The sequence below is a fragment of the Camellia sinensis genome, chromosome 6, assembly GCF_055761805.1.
Source record: "Camellia sinensis isolate YWXY chromosome 6, ASM5576180v1, whole genome shotgun sequence".
In the NCBI taxonomy this organism is placed as follows: domain Eukaryota; kingdom Viridiplantae; phylum Streptophyta; class Magnoliopsida; order Ericales; family Theaceae; genus Camellia; species Camellia sinensis.
Window position 1 is genome coordinate 204,442,988 of NC_138966.1, and position 18,557 is coordinate 204,461,544.

Here is an 18,557-nt window from a genome sequence, read left to right on the forward strand (position 1 = left end):
ATGGGGTACTAACTCATGTAAAATTATTGTTATTTTGTATAAAATTTTTTTAATTATGTGATACTAGCTCATGTATAAATTGAGAGCAATAAAGGGACTCTAGAGAGTGGGTCTCACTGACTGATGTGATATTTTGACCTTAAGCTTTTTTTTTAAATTTCCACCTCATTAGTGGTCCATTAGTGCTCCCAAATTAGTGGGATGTATCATTGTTATTTTCATCTAAAAAATGTTTGGGAGCTCTAAATTAGGAGCACTAAAGGGGCTCTAGAGAGTGGGTCCCACTGACTGATGTGATATTTTGGCCTTAAATTTTTTTTTTTCTTTTTTTTTTTAAAAATTTTTACCTCATTAGTGATCCATTAATACTCCCAAATTAATGGGATATATCATTGTTATTTTCATCTTCTTTGTACTTGCCAACACATTACAACTGTATTTAAATCTCTTGAATTAAAGATATGTAACATTGCTTGTAAGCAACTGATAAAGTCATCTTAAAATCAGACACTAAAAAGTAAGCAACTCATATCAAATCATACATACTAAACTATGCCAGCTTCACACAGCTACAATACATCATATATTCAACAAGCTTGTTGGCAAGTACAAAGAATTAACACTTTTGGCAATAAAAATTTATTTTAAGAAATGATTTAAATATTCAATGAAATATCTAGAGAAAACATCGTGCTGTTAAAATTTATTTTAAGAGATGATTTAAATATGACTTATTTTATAATTTTTTTTTTATATTTATAATAAAAAAAATAAAAAGATAATGTATCAAAAATAAACCAACATAAATCTGAATCATCACTTTTCTGGTAAAAATTATCAATAACTTCTATGGTTTCTTAAACTTTGGTGATATTTCAATGTTGATGGTGGAAGTGAGTGGACACCGTCAAAGTGGACATCATCAAACAGGAATCGAGATGATGAGGTCTCTTGTTCTACCTATATAATAATAATAAACTATAAAGACAAAAAGAAAGCGGGAAGAATTTTCAGGCCAATATTGCATTATTTACGTATGGAATAAATCATCAGCAAGCTTGCATGAATGATGACACCACATCACATCACATCATATGAGACACTATCTGTAATATATGGACACTAAAATCATAATAATTCAAGAATATGAGAATCAATGTGCTACACATAAAACTTACTTTTCAATGTTTAACGTAAGACTTCTCAATCAAAAGAAAAAAAACAAAAACAAAAACAACTTAAATTTTGATTGTATTTGGATTTTAAATTTTACAAAAAAAATTTGAAAAAAAAGAAAAAGAAAAATGAAAGGAAAAAATAAAATAAAATAAATTTCTATTTCATTCACTACTTTTCCTTGCGCATTTTCTTTCCATCATGTTAGTAAAAATTTGATTTAAGGTCAATCGATAATAAGAAATCGACCGACGATACATAATTGTTTACTAAATACAAAAAATCAAGTAATGTGGTTAAATTCTATGTCTTGAAAGGTCAAAGATTTCTTTGAAGGTAAATAAACAAAAAGAATGATGCAAAAGTAATTGAATTGATATAAATCAAATAAGATTGTCACTTACTGCAAGTTACATGAATTTAAATAAGAATAAAGAAACTGAAATTACATTAATCAATAGGTGAATCATAGCTAAACTACTCCTAAAATATTGAGTAACGCAACTTGATATCCGTTCTGGGAGTTGGGTTGAAGGTTCATTCTATTTTTCAAAGCAGTCTCTTTGGCTTTCATCTGAGTAGTTTTCATTCCATCCATGTTGCTTATTTCATGGGCAGTCAAGCCTCGTATAGGTATAGATTATTTTAATAATTTTTAATTTTTTTTTTTATGAAAAAATATATAAAAAAGTAAACAAAGTGATGTGATAATTTATAATAATTTTTTAATTAAAATATATAATTAATAAATGAGACTTTAATCTCTACTTCCATCATTTTTTTTAAAAATTAATAAATCATAAAATAAAATAATAAAATATACATGTTTTCAAGAGACATGTCCTAGAGAACTACGACTCTATACAATTTCCAACACCATCCCCTAAAATAGAGGGAACGTCAACACGAGCAGAGAAACTAACCCCATCAGGTTGCTTATTTCATAAGCAGGCGATCTCCACTTTCTTCATGTTGCTTATTTCATGGGAAGTCCATCTCCACTTTGCCTTACAAGTGGCTTTCAAATACCCACCCATTTCCACAAATGGCTTGTCATGCTCTGCAATAAAGCAAACGACAAAAAATAACAATAATAATAAATGTAGTTAAAATTATTCTTTAAAAATATTTACTCGAAAGATCATAATAGATATGCACGAACCACATAGTCAGATAGGTCACAATAGACAGAAAATATTTTATGGTGTCAACATATCTACAAATTATTATTCAAATTTGAGATTCAAACATAATCTTAAAAACCAAGATAACACTGTTAAAACTTGAAGCAAATTGCAAATATTATGTCAGTCAATTTTTTATTACAGGTACAGGGCACACTCTATGAGCCAATACCCATATCACATGCTAATACCCTTTAAATTACTCATAGATATGTACCAGATACTTCCTAAATATATTCAGTGCTTAATATTAGGGTTGGTCTGAGATGTTATAAAAAAATTGTACTTTTTGACTTATTAACTTATATGAGTTGGGTTTTGGTTGGGTTTGATGTGATGTGTTAAAGAGGTGATGTGATTTAAATAAGATGATGTGAAGGATAGTGACTTTTTGACTTTTTGTATTATAGTTTATGCTAAACCAACTCTTAATTTTGAAAAGTATCAAATAGTTTTCAGACATTTTAGATTACATATCCAAACTATTATGAAATTATAATTGTAATAATTTTTGTATAATATTAATGTGTAACTGTTAGAAAAAAATACAAAAATAATTTTTTAATATTTTTTTATTTTTTACCAAAGAAAAAACTAGTGCAATTAAAGTAACACCATTAAAAGTTTTTCACATGAGCAATGCTAGGTATCATGAAAAAACTTTCATGAAAATGATCATGAAATATTTATGACCTTTGGATTACACTTAAAATAAAACACCACACACTAATCAAGGTAATCCGAGGATCATAAATTTTTCATGATCAGTTTCATGAAAGTTTTTTCATGATCCCTATCTTTTCTCTTTTCACATTATCGTATCCACATGCCTATCCATACTTGGAAAAAGTTAGGGACCATGAAATTTTTTTCATGAAAATGATCAAGAAAGATTTATAATTCTTGAATTACCTTGATTAGTATGTAGTGTTTTATTCTAAGTGTAATTCAAAGATCACAAAACTTTCATGATTATTTTCATGAAAAGTTTTTCATGATACCTAACATTGCAGATCCATACTTGACAGCATACCGCTAATAATGTTGGGGAAAAATTATCGCCTACTAGTAGGGTAACCATGTGATAATGTCATGGTATTATAATCGGCAAACAAATCATAAAGGAAAAGAAAAGATGCCACTTTGTAAATACCCTATCAGCATGCAGAAATTATTACTCCTTGGGAGATTGAAAGCAATTATAGAGATATCCCATAATGTCTTGTCCCTTTATGCTTGTGATGACACGTGTATATCAATCAAAATCCATTATAACTCCCTCCCAATCTTCAGTCTGTGTCCACATTCACATTTCATTAGTCATAACTTGTTTATGGCGATTTATTGACAGCTTCGACTAATCTTCATGGTCTCCTCCATGACTACTCTACGGAAACGGAACAACATGGAAAATCGCAGTTGGCCAGGACAGGAGGACTACGATGCACAGATTCAGACTCATAGTAAAGGTGGTAAAGATGACAACAAAGCCAGTAATAGAAACGCCCCCACCACCACAAGTACCTGTAGACAAAAATTAAAAAGTAAAAAGAGGAAAGGAGAATAGAGACACCAAAGCCTTCATCGATACTTGATCTCATCTCATCAGTCAACTATCAAAGGGATGAAAACAATGTTGAAAGAATGGCCAGATTCCTAAATGACAATTGACTGAGATCCTGTTATTACAACTCACACATTTACTGGAATGACCTCGGATTTTACAACAAATTAAAATAATGAAAAGAATTATTTAGCTTATCAATTAATGAAGTAGATATTATGTATATATATAATATATTTATGATACAATTTAAAAAATAATATACACAAGGTAAGATTCTTATAATGGAAATAATATATATAAGGTAAGATTTCTATAATCAAAATAATTCCTATTTTAATTCTTATTTTAATTTTCATATTTAACAAAACTGAGGTCAATTAAGTGTCAGTTTCACCATAACACAACAGTCAATATAAAAACTAAATGCTGCTATATATACAAAGACTTACAGATGAAGTATATGAGTTCTTCAGGATAAGCTCTCTTTAGCAGCAACAAACATATCTTTCGGAGATGGAACTAACAAGTGTTGGAAGAAACATTCAACAGTCACCATACCACCATCGTGGTTCAAGCTTCAAAAGCAGTCATTCAGATTCAATACAAGAGGAGGATGATGAACTTGCGTTGCAGTGGGCTGTGATCGAGAGACTACCCACCTACAAACGGTTGAAAACATCTTTGTTTGACAGTAATCATCATGACAATGGAAGAAGCAGCACAGAATTTGAAGGGAAGAGAGTGATTGACGTTACCAAGCTTGGAGCGCTTGAACAGCACCTCTTCATTGAGAAGCTTATAAAGCACCTTGAGAATGATAATCTTCGATTATTGCAGAAACTGAGAGAGAGAATAGACAGGTAATCCCACTCTCTAATTTTGATATTTTAAAAAAAGAAAAAAAGTGCGGTGTGATTAACAGCTAACCAATTTCTGCAAAGACTAAAACTTTATTCAATTCATGTGAATATATTATATCTCCAGAAACATCAAATGATCACTAATCTGTTGCAAGAAGCAACCACAATTTAATAATCAGGACAGTTGGCTTCATCTCTGGTCCGTGCAACAAAGATGTTCATGCATATAAAATGATCTGCTTAAGCCAGCATTTTTCCTTAGCTTTAGATGAATAATTTTGCATGTATATCTTGTAGGACCCAACCCTATACAGAAACCTTAATTTAGAATCATATCGTTCTTTCTTTTTGTTAATGTATATGTGGTATTCCTAAATATATTATGTATTGATTTTTTAGATATATTTAGGAATAGTCATAGTTAAGTTTCTAGTATAATACTTTTTCTCATAATTAGGTTTCTAGTAGGATACTCTTTCTCAGCCTATATATATATAAGCCGTCTATTGTATAGGATATATTATTCAATACAATTCATTCAATATAATACATATTATTTCCTCTCTTTCTACTATTCTAACATGATATCAGAGCTATAGGTTAAGCTCTTGGTGTTTTTCGCCTTACCGGCGGGCGGCAGCCTTGCCTTGGCCACCTGTCGGACCTCAACCTATTCCGCTCTCATGTTTTACTTTTAGTATCGCTTCGTGGTGATCTTTTCCTCTATCCGCTGGTTTATTCCTAACCCAAATAACTCTATCATATATATTTTTTTTAACTTGTAATATATATATTTTTTCCTCCACCTTATCTTTCCCTATACGTCAACCTCAAATTGGTTTCTATCTTCAAACCTATTTGAGTTTGAGGGGGAATATTATACATATATCATGGTGAATATAGTTATACATCATGCAAACCACTTAGCCGCCTCCTTTAGCGCACAATCCAAGCTGCACTCACTAGCGCACAACCCAAGCCGCTTCCTCAGGCGCACCACCAAAGGCGCCCCCTGGCGCACCATCCAAGCCACCTCTTGGCGCACTTAATCATCTGTTGCTATCATCATTCAGCACCACGTCATAAGTTATGTGTTTGGCACGTTTGCTGGTTCAACATCCAGCTCCTACATCGGTCCGGTATGACCCTTTCAAACTGTCCCGACATTGATTCCGATTAGCTACTACATCGGTCCGGCATGACCCCTTCAAACTGTCCCGACATTTATTCCGATTACCTCCTACATCGGTCTGGCATGACCCCTTTAAACTGTCCTGGCATTAGTTTCAGCCAGTTCTTACAATGGTCCGACATGACCATAAACTGTTTCCCGGCATTAGTTCTGACCTCTGATCTATTTCAAGCGCCCTTACGCTCCCGTTCGGATTTTGCAATCTGTTTGCCTTTTATTTTGTTTAGTTTTATTTCATGTTTTAGTTTCTCTCTATAAACTCAAGATGTTTATCCTCTTTGAGTTTGAGGGGGATGTTAATGTATATGTGGTATTCCTAAATATATTAGGTATTGATTTCTTAGATATATTTAGGAATAACCATAGTTAGGTTTCTAGTATGATACTTTTTCTCATAATTAAGTTTCTAGTAGGGTACTCTTTCTCAGCCTATATATATACAAGCCTTCTATTGTATAAGATATATTATTCAATACAATTCATTTAATATAATACATATTATTTCCTCTCTTTCTACTATTCTAACACTTTTTATTAAATTATTTATCAATACATTATTTTAACCATATATATACAAATGGGAAAACATGACTGCCTGTAAGGTATTATGAATCATCTAGTTGGACTAACTATAGTATTTCTTACAGAGTTGGTGTAAAATTACCTACTGTTGAGGTGAGATACAAAAACCTGTCTGTGGAAGCAGAATGCAAGGTGGTGCAAGGGAAGCCACTCCCAACGCTCTGGAACTGTATTGCAAGCACGCTATCTGTAAGTAATCCTCTCCCCAAAAATAAAAATAAAAAATCCAATATTAGCAGTCAAAGCATGGCATGGGTCCTGAAGAAGCACCGAAGCATGTGTATCTGTATCAGAACTAACCCACAAATCTCCTCCAATATGCTTATTGAAGATAACCCTTCAACAGGTTTTCACAAAGGTTATCCAGTGCAAGTCTCAAAAAGCCAAGATAAGCATTGTGAAGGATGTCAGTGGCATTATCAAACCGTCAAGGTAATACGAATACATGGCTGCTTATATATAGGTAGCATTAGACAGTACATGGAAGTGAAAAATGATTTCACAACTCCAGACAGAGGAATGAATCCCATCTTATGTCAGCATCAATTTAGGCTCAGTAGCAAAGAATATCATCACACATAGTGATGGCCTGACAAAATACCAATATTACAATTTTTGGAAACAGTCATTAGAGTGATGAACTAGCAAATTCCTTCATTAATAGCTAGTTTTGACATAGCTTTGGGAACCTTTTGTTTGTATAACACAGTGAAACTATCCCTCTTCCCTTCCCTTCCCTGCGTCTGTGTGTGTGTGAAAAAATGACACAAAACAAAAAAAAACAAAACAAAACAAAACAAAACAAAACAAAACAAAAAGAAGAAGAGAAAATGACAGTTCTGTAATATAATTAGAATTTTTGTGTAACAGGGGAAGACAGAAAAGTTAGGCTGTCTTATGGATCCAATTCAGCCAAGTTGTGTAATATTAGAAGGATGATGAGCATAAAATTGTTAAAAAAAATAGTATCAACAGGAGAAGATTTCATATTTATGTGAGAACAGAAAGTCCATCATTCATGTTCGTGGACGATTTTGTTGGATGCAGGCTCACTCTTCTTCTTGGGCCTCCAGGCTGTGGGAAAACCACCTTATTATTGGCTCTAGCAGGAAAACTAAACCAGTCTGTCAAGGTTAGTTTTCCCAACATATCACATCACATCACATGATTTTAAAAGGGAAAAAAAAAAAAAAAAAACCCTGTTTAAATTTTATGGGCTCTATAGACAGACACCAAACACTTGCATTCATATGACACCACTACTGTGCTAATGCATAGATATAAATGGTGGCAATTTCTGCCAACCAATCTAAATTATGAAGAGAGTTACTAATATGAAACGACAAAGAAACATTATTATCGAAAATCATATCATTACAATCTTTTCAACATATTCAAATTAATAAGGATTCTATAGACAGAAATCTCAATCATGAATTTGAACCAGCCAATCATTACAATGTTTGCAATGTATCTCAATCCTTTTAATTTCTTCAGGTTGCGGGGGAAGTCTCTTACAACGGCTACAGGCTCAATGAGTTTGTACCTCAGAAAACATCAGCTTACATAAGCCAATATGACCTGCACATACCTGAGATGACTGTGAGGGAAACGATAGATTTTTCTGCACGCTGTCAAGGTGTTGGAAGTAGAGCAGGTAGGGTTACTTCACTCTTTCATAATTTATATATCCCATATTGGTGTAAACTTGCCTTCATAATGACACAAGTTGATTTAACTTACATATCTGGAAATGAAGAAATTATGAAGGAAGTTAGCAAAAGGGAGAAAGAAGCAGGAATTGTCCCTGACATAGACATTGACACCTTCATGAAGGTAACCATAACTATAAATTGATTGTTTTACTTCAAAAGATCTATTGAAAATCCTAAAGAGAATGGTATTTAACAGGCGACTTCAATTGAGGGGCAAAAAAGAACTCTTCAGACAGATTATATTCTGAAGGTAAATTCTTTTCAATCAGAGCAGGGTCAATGTGGGTTGTAAAGCAGTTCAACTAGAATATTTTTACTTATTCTGACAATAAACTGCCACATTACGGCCCATCAGATCCTTGGACTGGATATTTGTGCTGACATAATGGTCGGTGATGCAATGAAAAGAGGAATCTCAGGTGGCCAGAAGAAAAGACTGACAACTGGTAACACGTGTATTAATCTTAAAATTCTAATTCAAAGAGGAAAGAATATATTGGTCATGCAGATAATTTCTACTCAACCAAACTTTGCTTGGTTGATTTTTCTGGCAGGAGAGATGATTGTAGGTCCTACAAAAGCTCTATTTATGGATGAAATATCAACTGGATTAGACAGTTCCACGACGTTTCAGATAGTGACCTATCTTCAGCAATTGGTGCACATCACAGATGCAACAGCATTGGTTGCACTTCTTCAACCAGCACCTGAAACCTTCGAACTATTCGATGACCTTATATTAATGGCAGAAGGGAAGATTCTGTACCATGGTCCTCGCAGTCATGCACTTCAATATTTTGAGGATTGTGGTTTCAAGTGCCCAGAAAGAAAGGGTGCAGCAGACTTCCTCCAGGAGGTGCGCAAAACACTTTGATACCCCCCCTTTTTGCAATTTTCCCAGTAGCCACAAACAAGCATATTTTTTAACATTTTCAGGTAATTTCGAAAAACGATCAAGCACAGTTCTGGTGCAGAACTGACCTTCCCTACAGTTACATTTCGGTAGACCAATTTTGCGAGATCTTCAAAACAAGTTCTCTAGGAAAAGAGGTAGATGAGGAACTTTCCAAGCCATATGATAGATCCCAATGCCATAAAAATGCCCTATCCTTTAGCATTTACTCCTTGAGCAAATGGGACCTATTCAAGGCCTGCATGGCTAGGGAGTTGCTTCTCATGAAACGAAACTCCTTTGTTTATGTATTCAAAACAACACAGGTAATATTTCTTGATCCCTTGACTGTTTTGTAACATTTGCTACCATTTAACTTCAATCACTTAACAGCCATGCTTGAATATCTAATTGCACAGCTTATCATCATTGCATTCATGACAATGACAATCTTCATACGTACTCGGATGACCGTGGACTTGCGGCATGCAGACTACTATCTGGGTGCTTTGTTCTATACACTTATCCGACTTATGACCAATGGAGTTGCAGAGCTTTCCTTAACTGTTTCTAGACTTCCGGTGTTCTACAAACAACAATCATTTTACTTGTATCCAGCATGGGCTTATTCTATCCCAGCTTCTATCATAAAGATTCCATTTTCATTAGTTGAGTCAATTGTCTGGACATCAATTACTTACTATGTCATTGGATATTCCCCTGAAGTAGAAAGGTGAGCAACATTTAATATGCTAATTGAATTAAAAACGCCAGATATACTGCTTTTCTCCCTAATTTTCTGTGTCACACCTCGTATTTTCTATGAATGTCAGGTTCTTCTGCCAGTTCCTTCTGCTGTTTGCTCTGCATCTAGCATCAACGTCTTTGTGTCGATTTATTGCCTCAGTTTTCCGAACTATGGTTGCTGCAACAACTTTTGGTTCTCTGATCCTAGTGCTAATGTTCTTGTTTGGAGGCTTTCTTCTTCCAAGATGTAAGTCATATAAAGATATAATGCTTTATTAAAAACAACTAAATTACATATAAACGGTGATTTAAAAATTAAAAAAAAAATTCCAATGCAGCATCTTTACCGCCTTGGTTGAGGTGGGGGTTCTGGGTTTCTCCAATGACATATGGAGAAATTGGGGTTTCATTAAATGAATTCCTTGCTCCGCGTTGGCAAAAGGTAAACTCTACATGGCATAATTTAATTGTGCTTTCATAAGGGATATGAATTTGCTAAAGCTATCAGTTCATTCTCACCTGCAGGTGTCAACCGGAAACACCACTATAGGGCAGAGTGTTCTATCTAGTCATGGCCTAAACTTTGGTGGTTACTTCTATTGGATATCAGTAGGGGCATTGATTGGATTCATGATACTTTTTGACCTCGCATTCATCCTGACCTTAACCTATTTGAAACGTAAGTCTATTTCATCAATAAGTAAACAAAGGGTTGAATAAAGATATTGATAAATTTACATATACAGCTCCAGGAATGTCTAAAGCTATTATTTCTAAAGAGAAGTTAACTCAACAAGGAAGAGAAGATCATAAAGATACAGAACATCGGGAAGGTGATTCCACTCCAGCTGTTTCTCCTAAAACCATTGCCAAGAAACAAAAAGCTGGTCAGATAAGTACCGTTACTGGTGGTTTCTCATCTGAAAAAAATAAAAATAAGAATGCAAGACTATCAGCTTTCGAAATTGGTAAACAATAATTTTTTAACTTATTGTTTGATGCAAGAGTATGTGCTGATTTAACAGGGAAAGTAGTCCTACCATTTGAGCCAATAACAATGACATTTAAGGATGTGCAATATTTTGTTGACACCCCTCCGGTAATCATGTCCAACCATAAATTGATATATTATATACATAAGTTTTTGTATGTTAAAGATAATACACAATACCATTCCCTCTCCACAGGAAATGAAAAAACATGGTTTCAATCAGGAGAAACTTCAGCTACTTCAAGATATGACAGGCGCATTTAGGCCTCGAATCCTTGCAGCATTGATGGGTGTCAGTGGGGCTGGTAAAACAACTTTAATGGATGTTCTTTCTGGAAGGAAAACTGGAGGCACAATTGAAGGTGATATAAGAATTGGAGGGTATCTCAAAGTCCAGAAGACATTTGCTAGAATATCAGGTTACTGTGAGCAGCATGATATACACTCTCCACAGATTACTGTGGAAGAATCAGTAATATACTCGGCTTGGTTGCGGTTACCACCACAGATTGATCCAGAAACCAAAGCTGTATGTCATCATTTATTTTAAATATTGACAAATTCTGGGTAGTGTTCAAAACAATGTATCAAATACTTCAAACTCTAGTGAGCTTACCCCAATTAATTAGGCTGCTCCATCAAACCCCTATTCTTCATTTGGCCTAGCCAAATTCAAATTTCATTGCTCTATATGAAAGAATCCCATAAAAATTCCTAGGTTAAGATTTCACATCCACCCCAACAGAGTTTGACCAGTCACCAGTCAACTCTTCTGCCTAATCTATAGGGTTTGACTTACATAATATGACACCGCTAACTAGGGTAGCCTTGTCTTGGAAAGAAAATGTTTACATACAAAAATTTCAAGCCATAATTAGGAATAAAAGATCAATCTTTTTCATAGGGAAACTAGGGAGAAAGATAAAGAATAATGAAGTAATAACCTTTGAATCTCCATTACTCATTCCTCAAAAAATCAGGAAGTGTAACCCACAATTCCTAGTGTCTTATACTATACAGAACATAGAACATGTAAACACGGCAGCTTTTAGACATTTGAAGTTTTAGTCTGCCGAAAATTGCATGAGAGAAGTTATAATAATGTCCACTGTTTCTAATGCTTCATCTAAATTATGGAAAACAAAATTTGGGATTAGGTTGTGGCTTTGCTGTAGGATAAGGGCTATCCTTTCAATTTCAGCACAAGGAAAAAAAAAATTCACTGATTGAGCCTCTACATATATTTCATGCAGAAATTTGTAGAAGAAGTGATTGAGATAATTGAGCTTGATGGTATCAGAGACTCATTAGTTGGAATTCCTGGGCATAGTGGTCTTTCAACAGAGCAGCGTAAGAGGTTAACAATAGCAGTAGAACTTGTTTCCAATCCCTCTATAATATTCATGGATGAGCCTACATCAGGGTTAGATGCCAGATCAGCAGCAATAGTCATGCGCGCAGTGAAGAATGTAGTTGCTACAGGAAGGACAACAGTTTGCACTATTCACCAGCCAAGCATTGATATTTTTGAGGCATTTGATGAGGTAAGTTGTAGCATTTATCAAGCAAATCACAAGACCCAGTAATTTATCACCGAAAGAAAAAAAAAGCACAAGACCCGGTAGCTTCAGAAATTGCAGTTTTATGATTAACTTAGTGCAGTTGACAACCATTTCTCTCTCATAAGCCACACAGCTTTTCTTGCTAGTTGGGCTGATTACAGCACAGGACATCATGCATCTGAGTACCTATATAATTGATGTCTGCTGTCCAGGAGAATTTGGTTATGCTACTACATATGCTATACACGTGGAACTAGCCAAACCAACTTAAAATAGAAAAAAACTTTATCCCAGATTATTGGAATTCCATTAGCTGAGGCTCATGGTGCACATCTTCTACTGGTTACATAAAACTATTCCATCAATCTGCAGCCTAAACCTTTGTTTAATCACAATTTATAAGCTATTCACACCCTCCCTCATGTGCAATCCTGTCTTGCACGTGGAGAGCATCCATACATAGAGAAGAAAGAATGCAAACAGAAAGACTTGAACACAAGACTTCCCCCACCTGAGCTCTAATACCATGTTAAATCACCAATTATCCCAAAATCTTAAACGGCTAGGAAACGGGCCCAACTATGTATATCAAGCAATTTGGCACTCACTACATTGACCCATATTCTAATCTTTCTTCTTTTTCCTGATAGAACATTCAAATTGAACCTTCTTACCACTGATATCAGAGTTCCAAGTTAAACATGACCAAACTAAGTCAAGTTCCTTTCATTTTGTCACCTGTTAGTACTATTTGTATTTCAACCTCCAAGTTCATCTCATGACTCCATCTTTTCAAGTCTTACCATTCATTCACCTTTAACATCCTCCACCAAGTTGCCTATATTATGTAATATGTACCACAAAGGACAACTGAATTTGTAGCTATTATACAGTCCATTCAACTTGAGCATGTGACAAGAGTAAGAAGCAACTCTTCATTCCATCCAACCTACTGAATTTTCAAGGCAATATTTTCCTTCAACTTTTCCTTCTTAATGAATAAGTGAGCCATAATAAAATAAATGAAACAAATCTTAGTCATCATCAAGTGTTTCCTCATCTGCTGCTACTTTCACCAAAATTATGACAGCATAATGCATGTAGTCTGTCTGACTTTTCTCCATTCTAGAGCATCTCTCCATACTCTTATGGAGAATTTACTCCAATTTCATGCACGAGCAATTAGGACACTCAATCAGTTTATTGAACCTTTTTAATGGAACTGTTATTTCTGTATCCTTTTGCTCATTTTCAAATTTATACTGCAGTACAGAAAGTTACCATTTATGAGCTCTAGTTGACTAAAATTATCAGTTGTGTCATTACACAAAAGATACAAGATATGAAGCTTTATCTAAACATATATCCAATTTCTGCAGTTGATTCTAATGAAAAGGGGAGGACAAATTATTTATTCAGGAATGCTGGGTCAACATTCAAGTAAACTTATTGAATATTTCGAGGTATGTGCTTAAACATTTGGTATGAATGACATTCTGTCAAACATATCTATGAGTAATACTTACATAACATAAGGATCTAATCCATTCATAATATCAAAACAAACATCATAATGAAATATGTATTATGTATTATCCAACAGGAAATTATATATCGCTCATGGTTTGCAAGGTAAAGCAAGTAACTTCTATACAAATATTTCTATATAAATGTGACGAATGATATTCACCAGTCTTCGGTTCTACACAAAACAAATTAGTCTAACTGAAGAAAAGGAATGAGGGAAATCAATGTGTTCCTGTGATGCCCCAAGACCTGCTGGCCCAAATAACGTGTGGGTCTACCAACATGACCCAAAAGATAAAGCCCAAGTTGCTTAGTAGCAAGCTAGTGGTGCCTTATATGCCCAAGATCACTCATGCAAACTTCCAATGTAGGATGGGGTCATTACAAACTCCCCCGCTTATAAATCCTTGCATCCTCGCAAGGGTCCATAATCAATCAAGAATATCACGAAAATTTCAAGTTGAACCTAATAAAAAAAAAGACTTCAATTCTTTTTTGGAATCAACCATTTCCTTTCTTTTAGAAATTATGTTATGCTCAAGTAGGCAAAAAGCAAATATGTCATGGCTATCCATCACATATAGGCTTTAAGGGCACTGGAACTTGTGTATTGAATCCCTCTAGAAGAACTAGACAAAATGCCCAGAGTTCCTCAGATTTGTTGTACCTAACTATGATTTTGCATGTTTAATGTAACTTAGTTTTTTTATTTAAAAAAAAAAAAAAAAAACTATTGGTCAACCTCCACCATGCATGAATCAATATCCATTAGCTATAAAAATCGTCGTCCCCTTTGAGTCCTAGCATGGGAAGCCCACTTCCTTTTAATCGGGCACCTGATTTTTTCTTCAATCAAATGTAATTGAACTCAAATAGAAGCAGAACCGCGTTAGCACCTCACAAGTACATTTTTCATTGTCTGTCTATCAATTTATTCTTTTTCTTTTTTACTTCTTCACCTGTTCCCCAACAAAGTTTGAAGTATCTGCAAAACTGAAAAGTTCATGCACCATATTCATCTGACATGTAACTTCTCCAACAGGGTATCAACGGTTTGCCAAAGATCAGAGAGAACTATAACCCAGCTACGTGGATGTTAGAAGTCACTTCTACATCAGTAGAAGCAGAACTTGGTTTAGATTTTGCTGCTATTTATAAAGAATCACCACAGTATCAGTGAGTAAGCTGAAACTTACACCTAAAGTTAAATATAGAGCAATGCTTTATGGCATTTGTTACAGTATGAACAACTCTCTATACAGGTTTAAGATGCTATCTGTGTTCAATTTTCCTTTTGGGGGGCCATACAACAGCATTTTCAGTCAAAGATTAAATTGTTTCTAATTTGTCAATGCATACTAATCAGAATAGTTCTAGTTCTGTACTATAAAATTTTCATGTTGTTCTTTTGGCCTTAGGGACACCATCGAGTTGGTTAAACAGTTGAGTCAGCCACTACCAGGTTCAGAAAGCTTGCACTTCCCGACTCGTTTTCCACAGAATAGCTGGGAACAGTTTATGGCATGCCTTTGGAAACAACACTTGTCCTATTGGAGAAGTCCTGAATACAACTTGGTGCGTTTCATATTTATGATAGTTGCAGCTGCGTTGTTTGGGGCAGTCTTCTGGCAGAGAGGGCAAAAAATGTAAGTCCTTTCTTTGGTCTCTCTGGATTCAATATCAGCGTGATAAATAAGACTCATTAGCAAATCAGGATATTAATCTACATACCAATTTTTATCCACCTACGGAAAGCTCTAAGATGTTGAGAGATGCTAATTTGATACTACTAATGGCTCAACTTTATTGTTTATGGTTTGACCACTGCTGTATCTATATCAGCATGAGGGAGACAATAACAGACTAGATGGAGAAAGAAAAAAAAAAAATAGTTCTCTCTTGTTTTATTCAGTCTATGGCTTTTTTTTCTTCTAGCCAAATATTAGGATATATAATGCAGTGGTCTTTTCATTCACTTCTATACTAACAAAAAAAAAAAAAAAAATGGAAGAAGAAGAAGAAAAACGGGACAAGTTTCATCACATTGAAATACTAGTGCCATTTCTACTCGCATACCTAATGTGGAAGACTTGAGTACTTCAGTCCAATTTAGCACAAATTTCATCACATTGAAATACTAGTGCCATTTCTACTTGCATACCCAATGTGGAAGACTTGAGTACTTCAGTCCAATTTAGCCCAAACCATAACACCCATGTCCGCTAATAGAAGGGTTTCCAACATCTACTCGCAGTATATTATTTTCTAAATAAAACAATTTAGTATGTGGTTCACATGAGTTTCCAATTTTCTCCCTCTCTCTCTCTCTCTCTCTCTCTCTCTCCTGAAGAGGGAGCTTGGAATAATAAATCCCTATCTTATAACACATTTTTATCTGAAGAAATGATGAGCAGGATTTGTTCAACATACTTGGATCAATGTTTATTGCTGTCTTATTCTTGGGCATAAACAACTGTTCAACAGTCCTACCACATGTGGCAACTGAGCGCAATGTCTTGTACCGGGAAGAATTTGCCGGGATGTACTCCTCATGGGCATATTCATTTGCACAGGTCCAATATTGTTAGTCTTGCAGAAATAATACTTATGCAGTGTGTGTGCGCGCGCCCGCGCGCATGTCTTGACACAATAGTGCTATTTTTAATTTTTTTGTAAATTGCAGGTGACCATTGAAGTACCTTATATCCTACTGCAAGCAATATTGTACGTGGCCATTACATATCCACTAATAGGATATCACTGGTCAACTTTCAAGGTTTTCTGGTATTTCTATGCTACATTCTGCACCTTTCTATATTACGTATACCTTGGGATGCTAATAGTTTCATTAAGCTCAAATATCCAAGTAGGTTCCATATTGGCAAGTGCAGTCTACACCTTACTGAGTCTATTCTCAGGCTTCCTTATGCCGGGACCGGTAAAGCTCTTCCACCCTTTCTTCAAATTGCACAGTGAAACAGTTATTCTAGCTTAAATCTTTTAATTAAAATTTACAAATAATATTAAGAAAAAGAAAAAGAGCATAAATGTGTCTGCGTGGGTCCATTGGCAGATGCATAGCTCTTAGCCTCTTAGGCATTTTGTTTGAGAACTCATTGAGGAGGGTATGTGGTTAAGAAGATCACAATCAAGGAACCAGGCAAAAACATATAAGAAGGCATTTAACTTGGTTCCCATAGACTAGACACTGAAATATAGAATTTGATCATTGTCTAAGAAGCACGGGCATGGACACTCAAAATTAAGATACCGACACGGAGGTATACGACAAATTTTTATATATATAATTTTATTTACTATGTATATGAATATAAATTTAGGATAGATAGATATGAGAGGCATCGATGTACATGTAAGTGCATTTTTATTTTTTAAACTTATTCCCTCTTTATTTCCAAATATTTTACTTCAAATTAACTTTCTAATTTTACTTTCTTCTTTTTTGAAAAAAAAAACCTACGAAGGTTTCATGAAGTGTGTCCAAACACAGGACACACATGTCCATAAATTGTCCCAATGTGTCCTACAATAAAACAAAAAAACAAAAAATAAAAAATTGACACTCCACTTGACGTGTTAGACATGTGGACACGCATCACCCATCTTGGAGTGTTGATGCTTCTTAGATTCTTGTTTCTTTTCTCCTTGCATTGTTATTAAGGTTCTACTCAGGTGGATGAGAACACTGAGAAAAAAGGGGAAAAAAAATAAAAAGCGAGTCATTTCTAGAATGTGTAGTTTCATTTGCAATTGAGTATCGATAAGGTAGAACTTTCCCGCAAAAATGTAAAAGCACAAGGGCCAATTCATGCATCAGACCCAGATTATTAACTCTTGTTCACAAGAAACTTCAACTTTTGCTGAATAATTCCATCCAAGCCAGAACCAACTAGAGCTTAATAGCTTACACAAAGAAGCCATGGAAGCAAAGACTCTTTCTAAATTTCCAAACTAACTATTTCTGCAAATTAAACAGAAAATTCAACTTTCGTTACTCTCTTAAAACTCATCCCACCTACTGATATATACTTTACATTGTAACTTGTCATTCAAAGTAAACCTGCACACATGTTAAAGACTTTGTTGTTTTTATATGCAGAAAATTCCTAAGTGGTGGATTTGGTTGTATTGGATTTGTCCTACATCTTGGTCCCTGAATGGCCTCCTAACTTCACAATATGGAGACTTGGACAAAAAGATAGTGATATTTGGGGAGCTCAAGACTGTTAGTTCCTTCCTAAAAGAATTTTATGGTTTTCGATATGATCGATTAGGCCTTGTGGCAGTTGTTCTCCTTGCATTCCCGGTTGTTTTTGCATCACTATTTGTATATTGCATATCGAGATTGAATTTCCAAAGGAGGTAATAAGAGAAATACAGTTGTCCTTTTTCTTCACAAGCTCTGTAACTGTAAGTAGAATGATTTACACAATGATAACCAAGTAATATCTTGATGCTCTGCCAAAAACATTATGTATTAAATTATCTTTGTATCAACTTAAATGTGTCAATTATATTGGCTACATTCTAAGCTTGTTTCT

General features: G+C 34.7%; 1 protein-coding gene and 1 long non-coding RNA gene across 3 annotated transcripts; one reads left to right on the forward strand and one right to left on the reverse strand.

Moving 5' to 3' along the window:
- Positions 1-2,098: 2,098 nt before the first annotated feature.
- On the reverse strand, positions 2,099-6,777 carry LOC114309312 (uncharacterized). Its single transcript, XR_003645739.2, has 5 exons — positions 6,644-6,777; positions 4,683-4,767; positions 4,377-4,586; positions 3,514-3,884; positions 2,099-2,236 (listed from the first exon to the last, which is right to left on the reverse strand). It is a non-coding gene; the product is annotated as an uncharacterized LOC114309312 (long non-coding RNA).
- LOC114309044 (pleiotropic drug resistance protein 3) lies at positions 4,251-18,557 on the forward strand. 2 transcript variants are annotated; one of them, XM_028254775.2, is made up of 24 exons: positions 4,251-4,787; positions 6,627-6,750; positions 6,908-6,993; positions 7,609-7,693; positions 8,059-8,218; positions 8,321-8,397; positions 8,473-8,526; positions 8,632-8,722; positions 8,831-9,132; positions 9,213-9,494; positions 9,588-9,901; positions 10,002-10,162; positions 10,254-10,357; positions 10,441-10,594; positions 10,662-10,802; positions 10,941-11,014; positions 11,103-11,435; positions 12,160-12,450; positions 13,848-13,931; positions 15,038-15,171; positions 15,414-15,641; positions 16,397-16,568; positions 16,679-16,933; positions 18,116-18,557. In XM_028254775.2, exons 1-24 carry the CDS (start codon positions 4,441-4,443, stop codon positions 18,380-18,382), a joined length of 4,320 nt encoding a protein of 1,439 aa, XP_028110576.2. In that variant the 5' UTR covers positions 4,251-4,440; the 3' UTR covers positions 18,383-18,557. The 2 variants fall into 2 exon arrangements, with proteins under 2 accessions (XP_028110576.2, XP_082732012.1); XM_082875886.1 differs by lacking the exons at positions 4,251-4,787; positions 7,609-7,693 and having other exon boundaries at positions 6,623-6,750.

Excerpts from the sequence above, each read along its gene's own strand:
- LOC114309044 (XM_028254775.2), top strand. The coding sequence starts at position 4,441 with ATGGAACTAACAAGTGTTGGAAGAAACATTCAACAGTCACCATACCAC. Across the intron at positions 6,994-7,608 it reads GGCATTATCAAACCGTCAAG|GCTCACTCTTCTTCTTGGGC; the intron begins GTAATACGAATA and ends TGTTGGATGCAG. Across the intron at positions 8,527-8,631 it reads AGACAGATTATATTCTGAAG|ATCCTTGGACTGGATATTTG; the intron begins GTAAATTCTTTT and ends ACGGCCCATCAG.